The sequence below is a fragment of the Macrosteles quadrilineatus genome, unplaced genomic scaffold, assembly GCF_028750875.1.
Source record: "Macrosteles quadrilineatus isolate MER2022 unplaced genomic scaffold, UCM_ALF_1.0 Scaffold_1__1_contigs__length_201487025, whole genome shotgun sequence".
In the NCBI taxonomy this organism is placed as follows: Eukaryota; Metazoa; Arthropoda; class Insecta; order Hemiptera; family Cicadellidae; genus Macrosteles; species Macrosteles quadrilineatus.
In genome coordinates this window covers 196309787-196325048 of record NW_026542594.1, presented here as the reverse complement: position 1 = coordinate 196325048, position 15262 = coordinate 196309787, and the positions used below count along the sequence as shown (strand labels likewise).

At 34.9% G+C, this 15262-nt stretch overlaps 1 protein-coding gene across 1 annotated transcript in view; it reads left to right on the top strand.

Annotated features, from left to right (window-relative positions):
• LOC128993432 (dedicator of cytokinesis protein 1) overlaps nt 1-15262 on the top strand; it is a 55767-nt gene that overhangs the window by 14639 nt on the left and 25866 nt on the right. Inside the window, exons 10-17 of the mRNA XM_054417325.1 lie at nt 6119-6276; nt 7210-7327; nt 7787-7955; nt 8765-8952; nt 9725-9825; nt 10044-10178; nt 10784-10966; nt 11154-11328. Of these exons, the coding sequence (XP_054273300.1) occupies nt 6119-6276; nt 7210-7327; nt 7787-7955; nt 8765-8952; nt 9725-9825; nt 10044-10178; nt 10784-10966; nt 11154-11328 (1227 nt within the window). The remainder of the gene's footprint in view (nt 1-6118; nt 6277-7209; nt 7328-7786; nt 7956-8764; nt 8953-9724; nt 9826-10043; nt 10179-10783; nt 10967-11153; nt 11329-15262) is intronic.

Here is a 15262-nt window from a genome sequence, read left to right as displayed (position 1 = left end):
AAAAAATGTACTAAATAAAATTATGAACAAGAGGATAGTTGCTGACCTAACCTCATTAATGGACACTGCTAATTTTATGGTTTGCCTAAGGAAATTCACCCTTCACTAACAATTAGAATAAGCCTATATCAATAAAGCAATCGTTAAGTTTATTATTATTGACCTGTATTAAATAAAATAGAGTTTATTTTATGATGTACAGGTAGTATTGTTACTTAGTTTTCACATTTATATTTGTTGGCTTTCAATACTTTTGGTTCATTCTTAAATCAGCATGAACCAAAAAAGTTGATAATCAGTATTTACTACTACAATCGGATCTTAGGCTGGATCCGGTTTTAATGGATCCGATTTTATTTATACTAGGGATGGACGAGATTGGATTTTTAGTTCGAGACGAGACGAGATTTTTTATTTCTCATAAAATTTCGAGACGAGATCGAGACGGGATTTCCCTTCTCATACACAACAAGAAATGCACGTTCAAAAATTTTACCTGATTTTGTAACATTGTTAGATGACTGTTTAAATAAAAAAATAATGATAATAGGCAAGAATATTTACAATCTTTTATTAAAAAACATCAGAATAACATTTTTTTATTAATCACGCCTAAGTTATTAAAAATGCCTACGATTAGGAAACATAGTGATATCAGTTAGGATAGAGTTAAACTTATCCTAAAATAAAATAAATCATAAAATAAAAGCAATATTAATTTTTATAAAATAGTTGGTACTTGTTTTGACTTTTTATAGTAATAAAACATTCCTCACGCTGCTTACACAACAAAACTTCTCAAATGTTATTAAAGTAATATTATTAAAATAATTAAAGCAATATTTACATTTAAAGAATTAATTCAATAAGAACGCCTTCGCAAAGGAAACGCAACTACAACACGCTCCTGTATTGCGGGTATTGCATTGACTTTCTGCAGGCGTTTTTAATTTTTTTTTTATTTTTTTATTCTCGTCTTGATAAAAATCTCGGCCAAAAAGAAATCTCATCTCGTGTAACGAGATTTAAAATTCCCGAAATTTCGAGACTTGACCATCCCTAATTTATACAATTAAATGGACGAGTATTCGAGATTTTGAGTTCGAGTAGAGTACGGCCTTGAAACTCGAGCTTATATTTGAACTCGCTAGTTTGGTATAAAATTGTAAGATCAATATTTGTTGAAATGCAACTTGTGTTAGAATAAAATGATGGATGATTTGTATTACTGTAGATTCTACAGTCATACAAACAAATATAGAAATAAGCAAGAGGTAGTTGTCTTGTCCTAACCTATTTTTATAGCTGTCACGACAGAATAGGTCAACTCAAAGCAGTCGCCGGCGACTGACTGGCAATGGCATACTGACTTGACACAGAATAGAATGACATGATCGGTAGTGATTTTGTTTTAGAGTAGGCCTAGTGTTTCACAATAGAAAATTTCACTACTGAACTGTTACGTAAGCAATAAATTTATGTTTATAAAAGTCAGAATAGAAACACTATAAAGGCAAAACAATAGAAGGGAGGCAGGCGTTGTGCAATGACCTCGAAATGAGCTGAATAGTAACATTGAGTAGGGGGTTGGAAGGGGGGGAAGGGAAGGGTGAGACCTTTGAGCTATATTTAGACTAGACTTTCACCACTTCCCAAATGGCTGGGTATGGGGATTACAATAGCAGGTTTTTTCCTTGCCTGGTTTGACTTTTGTCTTTTTGTGTAGGAGATTTGAATAATCAAAAATATAATTTGAATTGACCACAATTATTTAGCATTGATAATACAATTTGCAAGGGACCAGGAGGAAATAGAACAAAACACTAAAATTAATAGAATAACATACAAAGTAAACAAGAAATTAAATACTTTTATGGTGATTTAACACTGTCACTGTCACTCAATTTTGTTGTCTAGAAGGGTCGGTGAACTAATCAATAAATAGCCAAAACCAGTTTCCTCCCCCTCTTCTCTCTCAGTCTCACCACCACCCCTCCCCCCCTGAGCCGGGAGGCCCAGCACTTTGTCCTTGAAACACCCTAGCCTCTGAAACAATAAACCCTTACACCTGCGTTGCTGTTTTGTCAACAGGTTTATGAATGTGTTCACTATTTTTCATTTTCCAGAATTAACTATCAATTATTATTATTTGCAAGTTACAAATAGGAAACTACATGACATTATGGTATTCAATTACCCATGTATTATCAAAAATGTATAATTCATTACTTATTTTGATAATAAAAAGCATTCATTACAGCACGCAGCACTTATTGATATATATGTATATATATAATCATCAAAGTATCTGTTACTTTATACAAAATAAAATAGGTACAAAATTGTGTGGCCAGTCAAACTTTATAAACAAACATTTTATTCTATAAAATACAGATGGTAAATAGGGGTTGGTTTAAAGGAAATAAAATACAAAACAGATTAATTAATTATTTTGATAAACGATAGAAAGGTTATGGGATTGATTGAACTAAAATAACCACAGGGAATCTTAATTAGAAAAATCGTCAACCACAATCTGTTCAGTACATCGCTAGAGAGAGAGGGGGAGAGAGAGAGATAGCAGATAAGGGCGTTTGATAGGGAATATGAAAAAGTAAACAAACAAGGAACAACGACGCGACAATACTCGTTTATAGCCTTATTGTCTCGACCACTACATTTGCACACGTGACCACTTTTTGTTTCTTCCTTATCTTTCATCCGTCCCAAAATGGAATTCCTGAAATAGTTTGTTGGTATAATCTTCCCTCACACACAAGGCGCAGAGCTCAGTGCGCACTGTAGGTTGCCACGGCAACCGTGTGTCGTCATTAGCGACTTAGCCAATCACGCACGCGCACTGCGTTGTAGATTACGATACGAATAACCCTCTGACTTCGATGTTGTAATTGAATCGAATTTTTCTAATGATGCGTAATGCAGGGATGAAACTGAACATCTAGACAAGTTTAGGTTATTTATTTTGTTCTAAAAATAAAAATAATACATTTAAAGGTCTGATTTATTGATACAGACATTTTTTAGTATAATTTCGTGTTGAGGACACTCGCACGCCGGTTGTCTGAGACTGAATTCTGACCGTCTGACATCTTGAAATGTAGATTGTATTGTGTTGTGCAATATCATCTGCCTGCAGAGAGAACAGCTGAAAATAACCTTTAGCTGTTTTGAACTAAATAGTACTAAGTTGGTTACTAAAGTTGTTAGCGTGATTACTAAACCAATAGATATCAAATAAATAAATGTTAAATAAAATATCTATCCATCCCTGTCGGCTGTCGGTATCGGCGGAATCGGGCGAAATCGATGTTTGGCAATCGATTCTTGATACCGATATTCCTAGTATCGGCAATGTCCGAGTATCGGTGGTAGCGATAATTGACACTTCCCTATCTAAAACTCATTTTAGAGTCCTAAATTAGTTTTAAATATGCATCGGGACGTAATCGTTGCATCGGGAGTTAACCGCTGCATCGGTCTTTTTCGATGCATCAAGGCCAAATCGATGCATCGTGATTTCGATGCATGCTGAATCGAATCGCGATTCGATGCATCGAATCGAATCGAATCGAAATTTCGATGCATTTTCGATGCATCGCACACCCCTACTAAGCATTAATCCCAAAATTGTTTTCATGCTCATATATATTTTTTAAGTTTTTCCTGTTTTTATATTGCCCGTCACATCCATCTGTAAAATAGTGCACCTTTGTGACGGATGGAAAACTGTCTTTCAGCTATTTCATTCGTTTTATTTGGATGACATTAACAAAAGAGACATCACGATCCAAGTAATCACTAATAAAACAGTGGTTTGAAACCTTTAGTTCCCCCTCACTCGCGAAATAAACACATACGGGATGAAGTGTACAACCGCCTCTTGACCAGTGATAGCTCTGAATCTTAATTTTATTTTGAATCACAAAACAATAGTTCTCACTCAAGTCCAACAGTATTACTGCATCATTAGGAGAAAGGTTTTCTTTAAGATTTTTTAGCTTGGGATTTTGCCATTAGTACTTTGCTCTTGTGAGGAATACTTCAGATGAATATGAAGATGCTGAACTAGTGTTCATGCATCCATATGGTGCTAATAAATCATTTTACTGACCACAAAGAGAAAGATTCCGTTTTGATCCCTTTTAGTAACATTGTATGTTCAGTTGGTGCTCCACAAACAAGTTCTACAGGTAGTACTTATTACTTTACAACCAAGGATTTAGAGCTGGCTGAATCAAGCCTGAACAAATGGCATGCTAGTCAGGAAGGACTACAAATTGAGTAAATTTTATAGCATGAGAGATTACACACATACATAGATATTTTGATTTGGCAGAATTTCGAAGTTATAACCAAATTTTAAAGTTCGAAGTTTGTAACTAAAGGTTTAAAATCGCTGTGTAAAATCAAGGTAGTGATGACTTGGATCGTGATGTCTCTTTTGTTAGTGCTGTCCAAATAAAACTAATGAAATGGCTGAAAGACAGTTTTCCATCAGTCAAAAAGGTGCACTATTCTACGGATGGATGTGACGGGCAATATAAAAACAGGAAAAACTTAAAAAATATATATGAGCATGAAAACGATTTTGGGATTAATGCTAAGCACTCCTTTTATGCCACAAGCTGTGGTAAGTCAACCTGAGATGGTCTTGGAGGTACCATAAAAAGTACAAACAGAAAAGTAAGCCTTCAGCGAGCTTTACAACCAAGGACTTAGAGCTGGCTGAATCAAACCTGAACAAATGGCTACTAGTCAGGAAGGACTTCAAATAAAAATAACTATGTCATGTGACTAATCTCTCATGCCATAAAATTTACTCAAGCTGTAAATTAGCCAATAATAAAAAAAACATTAAACTATTTTGTTACAATCATTTCAAGGTATACCGCTCAAAAGCTTTTAGCTTTAACTTAAATTTGTTTAAGGGAATATCAAGTAATCTTCAAAAATTTAATTTATTATTGTCATAGAACTACAGGACTTATGTGAATTAAGCATTCATAACTGCAAATTCTTGTAAGTATTTTTTTTATAAGATACAAAATATATGTTACTAAATTTTTAGCGTTAATTAATATTTTATTAAAACTATTTTTTTTCCAATATCTGTACATAAAAAACCACTAATATCTTTATATTTTCAAACAGGTAATAGCTTAAGGAAAATTGTGCAAAAAAATAATTGTTCTAGGTGGTTGGAGAAAAAAGTTATAGCCGTTTTTCAAATCCATGACGGTCAAATTTGCAAAATTAAATTAAAATTTATAATAATTTTATAAATTTTTTATTATACTCTAGAGTGGCCTATATATTGTTTTATTAATGTTCAAGACATAGGAAACATGCCTTAAAAATTTGAAAGTGTTATCTTAAATGGTTTGTGAATAATTAAATTTTTTGGTTGCCCAGGCTACATTTGGTTGTCGATTCCGAGGCCTGAAATGGTCAAAACGGTGTATCGGAAAAAAATTAATATAAAAAAAAGTATCAGCAGTATCTTCAAAATTTTTTGTATTTTTACTTAGGGCATAGGAATAAACATTTTCACAAAGTTTTATCAAATTCTGAGATGGTGGGTTTCATAACCTAAATTTTTTGGGTGATTTGACGTGGAATGACTCTAAATACAATATTGCAATGTGTCTGTATTTAGTGTGTCGTGTTATGTCAATTGGATAACCTATCAGACATTTTGAATTTAAACTGTGACATCTTATTTTAAACTGTTGTCTTTGTAACTGCCATCTACTTCTGAAGAAGCCTCTGAAAGAGGCGAAATATGAAATATTTTGTGTGTTTCTTGACTCATCTGCAACCTTTCATCCGTAGTTGAGTTAGCTGTGTCCTCTCCAACCTATATATTTCTTTAATCCAAGCTAAATGCTTTTTCCTAAAAACATAGTCCATCTTTGTGATTTTTGTGAGGATGCCAGGCTTACCTGAATGGGAGTTTTTGGCAAACTGGCACAACAGACACAAAACTAAATGTTTCAATGTCACTGACAGAATTTTCAATTTGGGAAGATAAACTTTATTGTTATAATTTCTGTTTGCATAGTAAAATGTTTTATAAAACCGGTTTCAATTTGTTTAGGGAGTGATAATGCTGGGAGGAGGTGTCCCTCCACAAAACGAGTACAAATCTATCATCTACTACCACGAGGATAAGCCTCGTTGGAGTGAAACGTTCAAGATCGCTGTGCCGATAGAGGACTTCAAAGTGTGCCATCTTAGGTTTACATTTAAACACAGGTAACTGTTTACATTTAAATTAAATGTACAGTAGATTCTGGATTAACCAATTTAATGAGTAGCTCAGTGATCATGGATAGTCAAAATCAAGGACAACCTAACCTGAAAAACCTGGGAAATAACTAATATTTTTACTTTGAATGTACAGTTAAGCCTCAATAGGGGTTTGAGTAATAATAACAAATTTAAATTACTGTACATACCTTATAATTTTGTTTTACACATGTCTATTTACAAAACAAATAATATCGGATAGGACAAAATATAAAGACAAATACAAAATGTAAAATAATAACTCATCCGTTTTAAATGGTGACTCCAACAGTGACTCATCAATAGTGTGTGTAGTAAACATCAGTAATTATATGGTCTCCCCACTAGATGATGGACCTTCTCATGCTAAACTTATTAGTCCTCACTGTATAACGAAACTTTAACTTGTGTAATATACACATATACTTTTGTATACTTTTTATTTTTTGCGTTCATGGTTAATCCGCTGCGTGGTTAATTCACTTGTGGATAATCAGTAGTCTACTGTAGTTTAAATCCTTTATTTTTTTACCTGGCAAAATATTGAGGTAAAGAAAATTTTAGTGCAAATGCCACAAATACTTAAAACAAATTATGGAAAGTTAAAACATTTTTGATACATATCCTAAAAGCTATATTTGCTAAAATCATAGAATACCAAGGACATGTCTATACAATTGAACCGTAATTCATGTGGTATGTCGACATGTTGTATAATAGGTGTTGAGGTTTTTTCTCACCAGACGATCAGATTACAGATCCAGATATATTCTGAATACTTGTTTTGCACTTATTGGGTTGGAAATTTCAACAATAATCTTATTAATGAAATAAACGTACTCGCAGAAAATAAACTTGAAACAAAGAACTTGAAATTACGTTAGGTTTTTATTCTCACAGATCATCAAACGAGACCAAAGACAAGAACGAGAAGCCGTTTGCGATGTCCTACGTGAGACTCATGCAAGAAGACGGCACCACACTCAGGGACACACAACATGATCTTCTTGTGTACAAGGTGGGTTTTACGCAAATAAAATATCTAAATAAAATTTCTACATAACTACAATGATATTTAGCATCATAAATCATAAAAAACATCAAAAATATGAATTTCACATGAGGCTAACTTCAAAATTTGTTCTGTAACTTCCAGTATTTTATGATATTTTTCGAATCTAGGTACAATTTTAAGACATTTATTCTTTGGATTTCCTCTCCAAACTTGCTTGTTTAGGAGCTACAGGATGTAGAATTTACACAGCAAATAACTTTTTCCAAAATGTAACATTTAGCTCTTAAACGAGTAGCTTCAGAGGAAAGAATAGAAATGTTTTAAAATTGCATTTACATTCTAAAACCATAAAACAAAATACAAGGTGTCCCATAAGAAATTTGAAAGTTTCCATATTGGAAAATTTCAGTTAGAACTCTTATACTGTTAGATAAAATTGTTATTCATGCTTTGATTTTACAGGTGGACCACAAGAAGTATGATGCTAGCGACATAAGCTATCTGAACCTACCCTCCAAGCGCAGTGAGCTGATAGAAGGCAGCAAGCCATCGGCCGGTGGACTCGTTCTCACCAACAAAGACTCGTTCATTATACAGACGAATGTCTGCTCGACCAAGCTCACACAGAACGGTAGGCTGTAAAAATTCATTCGTGCATGATAGTGTAATGGTAGAACTTTTTGGGTTAGAATTCAATTTTGTAATGCACTCAAAAATCCATATTGTAAATGGTTTTCAATCAATCAAGAAGTTGAAGGTGTCTCATGTACAGCATTTGCGTAATAAGTTAGTAATTTGCGTAGATTGCTGGGTGTAACTAGTTTTGTGCTACTTCTTGCATTCAGTAGGGCAAATATACAACAAATTGCTGATCACATTCTTACACTCTTTTTGTGACTAAATTAGGTAATACCATCGGTAGTATTGTTTTTCAAATTATACTCTTCACGTCTGCCCTAGACCCAGCGACAGCTGGCTAAGGTAAGGCCGTTCTCCTATCTTTACTTTTGATGACATATTTTTGAACTTAGAGCACAGATAAGTTTAGAATACAGATAGACACATTAATGCTTTCTCATATTTATAAAGTCAGACTTTGTATTAAACGAAAATAGATATCCATACCAACTTCTATTGCCTCTTTGGTTTATTACTTATTTGAGAATATTCACATAAAACTTCGTACTGAAGTTAGATTGAGAATCATACACATAGTTCGACTAACAATTTTCACCGTTACAATGGTTTGTTGGCTAGAGTCTACTGACCAATGACAATACAGCTTTTATGCATAGGGAATTAACTATTAGGAACCGTAAGTCTCATGGAGCCGGGACCTAGCACTTTTTGATATGGCAGGGAAAGAGCCATAACACTCAAAAGCTTGTCTACTGTGTTAAAAATTGATTGATGACCAATCCAATGTGGACGTATGTTTAGTGGACCTTCTTGGACTGCTGAACTGGACCAGTCAGCCGGACATGTTGCAAGAGAGTCTGCGAGCTCTGATGAAGGTGGATGGAGAGGAAGTGGTCAAATACTTACAAGACGTGCTGGACGCTCTGTTCAACATACTCATGCAGAACTCCGACTCTGAACTGTACGACAACTTGGTGTTTGAGTGTTTGGTGAGTATCCAAGTCAAGATTAAGGATTTTATGTCCTGTAAGTAAACAGCCAAACTCCAGGAAATGGTTCTATGGGGTCGAAATAAAGAAAACCAAGAATAAATGTTTATTTCAAAATAGATTTGTAACCAAATAAAGGCCTACGCCATTTATATTTTTTACTAGGGATGTGTCGATTCTCGAAAACCACTGATACTTGAGCCATTGGTATAGGTGTCGACAATCGATCGTCAAAAGCCGATTCCGATAATGATACCAGTCACGCCCGAACGATCGGATAACTACCGATATTGACGCAAACATGCAAGAGACACTGATGACGTCTAAACAGGCATGGGAGAAGTTCATGGTTCTGTCGCGATCGCGGATGACGAGGATGGTCTACATTGCTGCGGAAGATGTTCACGGTCGTGGACGAGGACGATGACTCTTCTGTGACTGCGGTAGATGATGATGACATCTATACAGCCACGGGAAATGTTCATGATTTTGGCGCTATTGCAGACAACGATGAAGTCGTTTCTGTGACCGTCTGAGTCAATCATGATGTCTACACGACCACAGAAGATTTTCATGATTTAAAGAAAGTGGAATTGTGCATGCAGAACAGTTTGACTGAACTAGAGATTACCAAACTGATGGGAACCGTTTCTTAAAGACTATCAAGAAACTCAATAGTAAACTGTTTACAGTGTACAGTTTCTTTAAATTAAATATAATATTTTAAAGTCAAATTATGTTTCTTAATTAATTGTTCTTTGTCTTTTTTCAGCTATTCATTATTGGGCTTGTATCCGACCGCAAATACCAACAGTTTCAACATGTGTTGGATCGCTACATTTTAGAGACATTTAGTGCAACTCTGGCCTACAAGTAAGTAAATGTGTATATAACATGTTTTAAACAATAATTTAACTCAAAAATAGGTAAATTAGGAACGTTTTACACTTTTTGATTTACTTTTTAAACACTTTTAATCCAATGACTACAAAATAACCCCAACTAACGAAATAATCTTAAACAATACATAAACAAACAATTTTTTTCTATACATGTGAACAAAATTAATTATACTTTGAACAATGTTTCAGTAAACTAATAGTGGTCCTAAAACATCTTGTGGACAACGCAAACCTCACTGAAGACAAGGATATGCTACAGAAGACGATGAAATCCCTACAATACATAATGAAATTCATCGTTCGCTCTCGGCTTTTGTTCTCAGCGTAAGTTAATCCACCAAACAGAATAGTACTTTCCTGTAATTTGATGCTTCCAACTGAGACCAGCTGTTCCTCGTTAGGCTCTTAAAATATTTTTTTCTTGAATTACAGTCATAAATAATTTTGACTAAAGTAACACCTTGTTTGGCCAAGAATATGTAGGCCTAAGTTTTCTGACTAATTTTTTTTGTGATACACATTCCATTAATCATTAGATCACCTGTTTGATCCTAAAAAAAAATGCAGTTTTTACAAGTTGAACTTGTGCCCTTTCTTCCTTGTACTACAGCAGGAAGGAATAATACTGGCTTTACCCAAAATTGTACAGTAGTAGTTTTCTCATATAAGATTTTTGTAGTGCCAACTTTCAGTCAAGAGATGCTCGTCCCATAAGCAAGTTCTCTCTGTACCTTATTTCTCTGTGTGTCAGTACAAAAAATAATAATCCTAACTAAAGCAACAGCTGGTTTTGACCGATACGCTAGCTACACACATTTTTTCCCCCGATAGTGAAATTGGCACTTGTTTAACATCAGTTGTACAAGATATTTACCCTTGTACTTCCTTTTTAATGAATTCTTGATATCGATACCCCGTTGCTGATGCAGGTTGTACGAAGGTAAGGGTCAACAACAGTTTGAGTTGTCCCTGAAGCAGCTACTACAGAGCATCACTGTGATGATGTGTTACAACGCTGACACTACTCTGCTGGTCGTCCAAGGCAACTGCCTCAAGTACCTCCCGTCCACCATCTCCGATGTGCTTCAGGTGTTCAGCGCTACCCAACTGAGGTAAGACAAGAGTTTGTGGGTCCTAGAGTCTGAATTTGTCAGGGGGTCCAGGAAAACTATCAAAAGTATTTCTTTGGAGTTTTATTTCAGTAACTTCTGAAGATTTGTGTTCTTCAAGAGTTTTCTAGAACAAAAAATGTACTCTGTAGTTTAAGCAGGCAATTTAAGTTCTTGTTTTAATTGACAGTAATCTCCTGATGGATTTGATCAACAAAATGCCAGCGCAACGTCTCGCAAAACAGAAGATGATGACTGTGAGAGATATAGTTCACAGTCAGCTGTTCTTAGACAGTGAGTGTAGAGCCATCTTGTTGCCGGCTATCTTGGTGAGGATACGAGAACTACTGGAAGCCGGAGGCGAAGTAAGTCTAACCTAACCTACGACAGTGACCAAGTAAAGATTATTGCTGAGAGCTTACTAGACGTTAGCATTGATTACATGCTAAAGTAGAAATTGTTGAATAAATTTGACTGTTTTTCCATTTGGGTAAGGCATTGTAGAGTTTGGCTTTGTTTAGTAATACCTCCTGGATTACTGTTGCCAATCCTTATAGTTTTCCGAGACCTATAGTTTCAAAGCTAAGTTATCCCATTGTCAACTCTTTTATCATTTGTCTTCATTGTTTAATTTCACCACCATCAATTAATGAAGATGATACAACTAATGGCCGATGTTATACAGTAACAAGAACATTATCTTTTGTCTTCATTGTTTAATTTCACCACCATCAATTAATGAAGATGATACAACTAATGGCCGATGTTAGACAGTAACAAGAACAGAGTTTAGATAGTTCCTTAAAAGAAAATGTCATCAGTGTCAATGATCAATTAAATTGTGCTAGCTTTCAGTTTATTTTACTATCCAGCGTTTTTTAACTTTCTCTCTCCACACTTGACAATATTGTGTGTTTTTTTGTGTCTTCTGTGTGTTTTATGGCTGGTGGTTTTATGTTGTATGTCTTGTAAAGTAAGCTAGCTGCTATCTCCCCTTCCCTTATTCTACAATTGAAAATCCTGGCCTAGAGCCTTTCCTTGAACAAAACTAAGATTAAATAAAATATTCAACAGTGTTTTAAGTGATTATTTTTAAATTGATTTCTACTTCAGCATCATCTTCTATGTAAATAATTCAATTTGCATAGAGATTAGAATAGAATTAGGCCATTTTTTTTGGCTAAAAAAAGTTGTTCTGTATTTTTTTCTGTTGTAATTTTGTACTAATTGAGATACTACTGTATTTCAAAGCTCAGAGGATTTTGAATTTGATTGGAAATTTAATCTGCTTAAGGGATAAGATCTACAAAGATTTTTAGTTAGCTTAGAAATAATTAACCAACTTAACTTTTACTTAGATTATAGATTGTATTATCAGATTGTGTTTGATTTGATTTCTCAAAAGTTAATGACTCGTGTTCTTGTTTGTTGCTCACAAAACTTGCAGCATGAGCTTCTGCTGGCTTTGCGATAGCACAGCTGTGCTTGAGCATGGTTATAGAATAGTTTTAACATTTTAAAATACAGCATTCATCAAAATAATCAACAGGATAAATAACACAGCATATTGTTGAAGTGGTTAATTTTTTTATGTGTGTCAGGGTATCCATTTTTTTAATACCGTGATTTTGGTAACTGTGAAATAACCTGGATCATGCCGTGGGACATTTAAAAATAGAGATAGGTAATTTTTGATTCATACTTCCACAATTTTTTAACATCAATGGTTTTTTGGAATCGTTAATTCTCAATAATTTGTGACTTAAGATTGAATACCAATGATTCCCTGCTTTCAGTCCAATGACCTTATGACACAAGAAATGTGCAAGTATGATCATGAAAAACATGAATTTTATTTACTAATTGGACTGAATTGGTAACAGTTAACAAGTTTGTAACATTTAATTTTTTTAACAAGAGTTTTTATAAGATGATCACAGTTCATTTCTAACAAATTTGTTTAGAGAAAAATTGTAATTTATTTATTGAGTGGTATAAAGGACAAATATTTACACTTTGTTTAATCATTTTGAAGTCATTTTTCACTATCAAATGTTAGAATAAATCATCCATTAAAAATATTTGTCTAAAGGTTACTTTCTTTACATATTTACCTAGTTGGAAAGTGTCTTGGTAAGGGTGTTTATATATTTGCCATTTGTGGGTATTATTGTGTTGTAAGCTACGTTCAATAAACTTCAGCCTACAATATATATGTCTTTGAAAGTGTTTGTTAACAAAAGTGTTGTGTGTCACTAATATCTGTGTGTGTTGCTGCATGGGCCAGAAGCCTCAAGACCAGGTACGGTAATTTGTTTGTGCTATTTATAACACAATAATGCTTTAATCTCAGGAAATTGTTTACTCTGGACATCAGCGTATAATGTAAGTACTGGTTATAAAAGGTTATTGATATTCGAGGTGAATAAATTTGTACTTGTAGACCATGTTTGATATCTTCTAGAGAATGAGAAAAGTTATAAAGTAAAGTATGTACAAATATGGTTTTTGAGTGTATATTTTCCTGCTATTCTGTATGACATGGGACAATTGTGTACCCTTTTGAAACTTCCTAGATGGTAAATTTGGGCTCCAGGCTTGTGTTAAGTGGTTTTAGTGGTGATAGTCGAGTTTGTCTTTAACAGAGGTTATGAACTTCTTTGGGCTTAAAGCCTGTGTCACTGACTCACATTGATTTTGTCCATTTTGGGAAAATATGTGTTAATAATTATATAAACCGAACCCTAAAGATTGCCAGAATGAATTTTAACATTTACAAACCCTTGTTACAAAATATGAAACCTATATTAAGTCAATTAATTTACAACCTCTGTAAAAAAAACAACGTTATTATAACCAGTTAATGGTAAGCGTCTTCCATCCAAGGATTAGTTAGTTCTTCAGATAACTGTAAGTAACTGCTCTATATTAATTGCCAGCTATCTATAGTTATAAAGTGATGCCTGTAGACAAGGTAAGTGTTGCTTGTTGGACTCCACTGTGTTGTGTGCACTCATGAATGTATCACTACTACCATCACCTCCACTACTACTACCACCATTACCACCTCTTCCACCACCACTAATTAGATCTACCCCTTCCCACTACTACCATTGCCACACCACAACTATTTACCACTGCCATAAAATACCTTGGACTACAATGCAGAATAGCCATCATCTCCACCACTACTTCTGACAACTACCACCACACCCAATACCACTACTCATAACTATTTTCTTTCACTACCCACCTACAACCAATAACATTTACCCAACTACTACCACCACTCCCAATATAAACTACCCACTAACTCATCAACTACTTCCACTACTGTCACTAAACCCATTACCTCGTCAATTACCCCCCTAACACTACTACCACCAACCCATTACCTACCCCCCCCACTACTACTACTATCCTACTACCTTATCAACTACCCCCTACTACTACCACCAACCTACTACTTCATCAACTACCCCCTACTACTACCACCAACCCACTACCTCATCAACTACCCCCCACTACTACCACCATCCTACTGCCTCATCAAGTACCCCCCACTACTACCACCATCCTACTACCTCATCAACTACCCCTTACTACTATCACCAACCCACTACCTCATCAACTACCCCCCACTACTACTACTACCAATCCACTATCTCATCAACTACCCCCCCCCCACTACTACTACCAACCCATTACCTCATCAACTACTCCCCACTACTACCTCATCAACTACCCCCCACTACTACCACCAACCTACTACCTCATCAACTACCCCTCACTACTACTACCAACCCACTACCTCATCAACTACCCCCCACTACCTCATCAACTTCCCCTGCCCCAATACTGCCACCAACCCCACTCCAATAATTTTTCTCCACTACCCCCAACTATACCCTCTTTTCTACTACCTCCTCGCCACCTTCCATTACACCATTGCAAGCTTGCCCATGTGTCAATGTGACTGAGGAGTCTGAAGTCTGTAGCACTTTCTCCACTGGATGTCTAAATTAATCAAACTCATACATTGCACAGTCTGGTCTCTACACTAATGTCTAACGCGAACTTTCCTTCTGTTTGGTAACGTTAACATATTTTATGCCAAACAATTATTTGTTGGGAATAATTTATACAGTCCTAAGATTGCTTTAACATGATTATGTTACTGATAGACAATGCTTCATGTCTGTGTGAATGAAGACGAAAAATGATTTTTTAAATTTATTTTTATCACAGGTAATTTGCTTTTATAAGTTGCGTCTTGAACATTTAATCAGAAGATAAAGG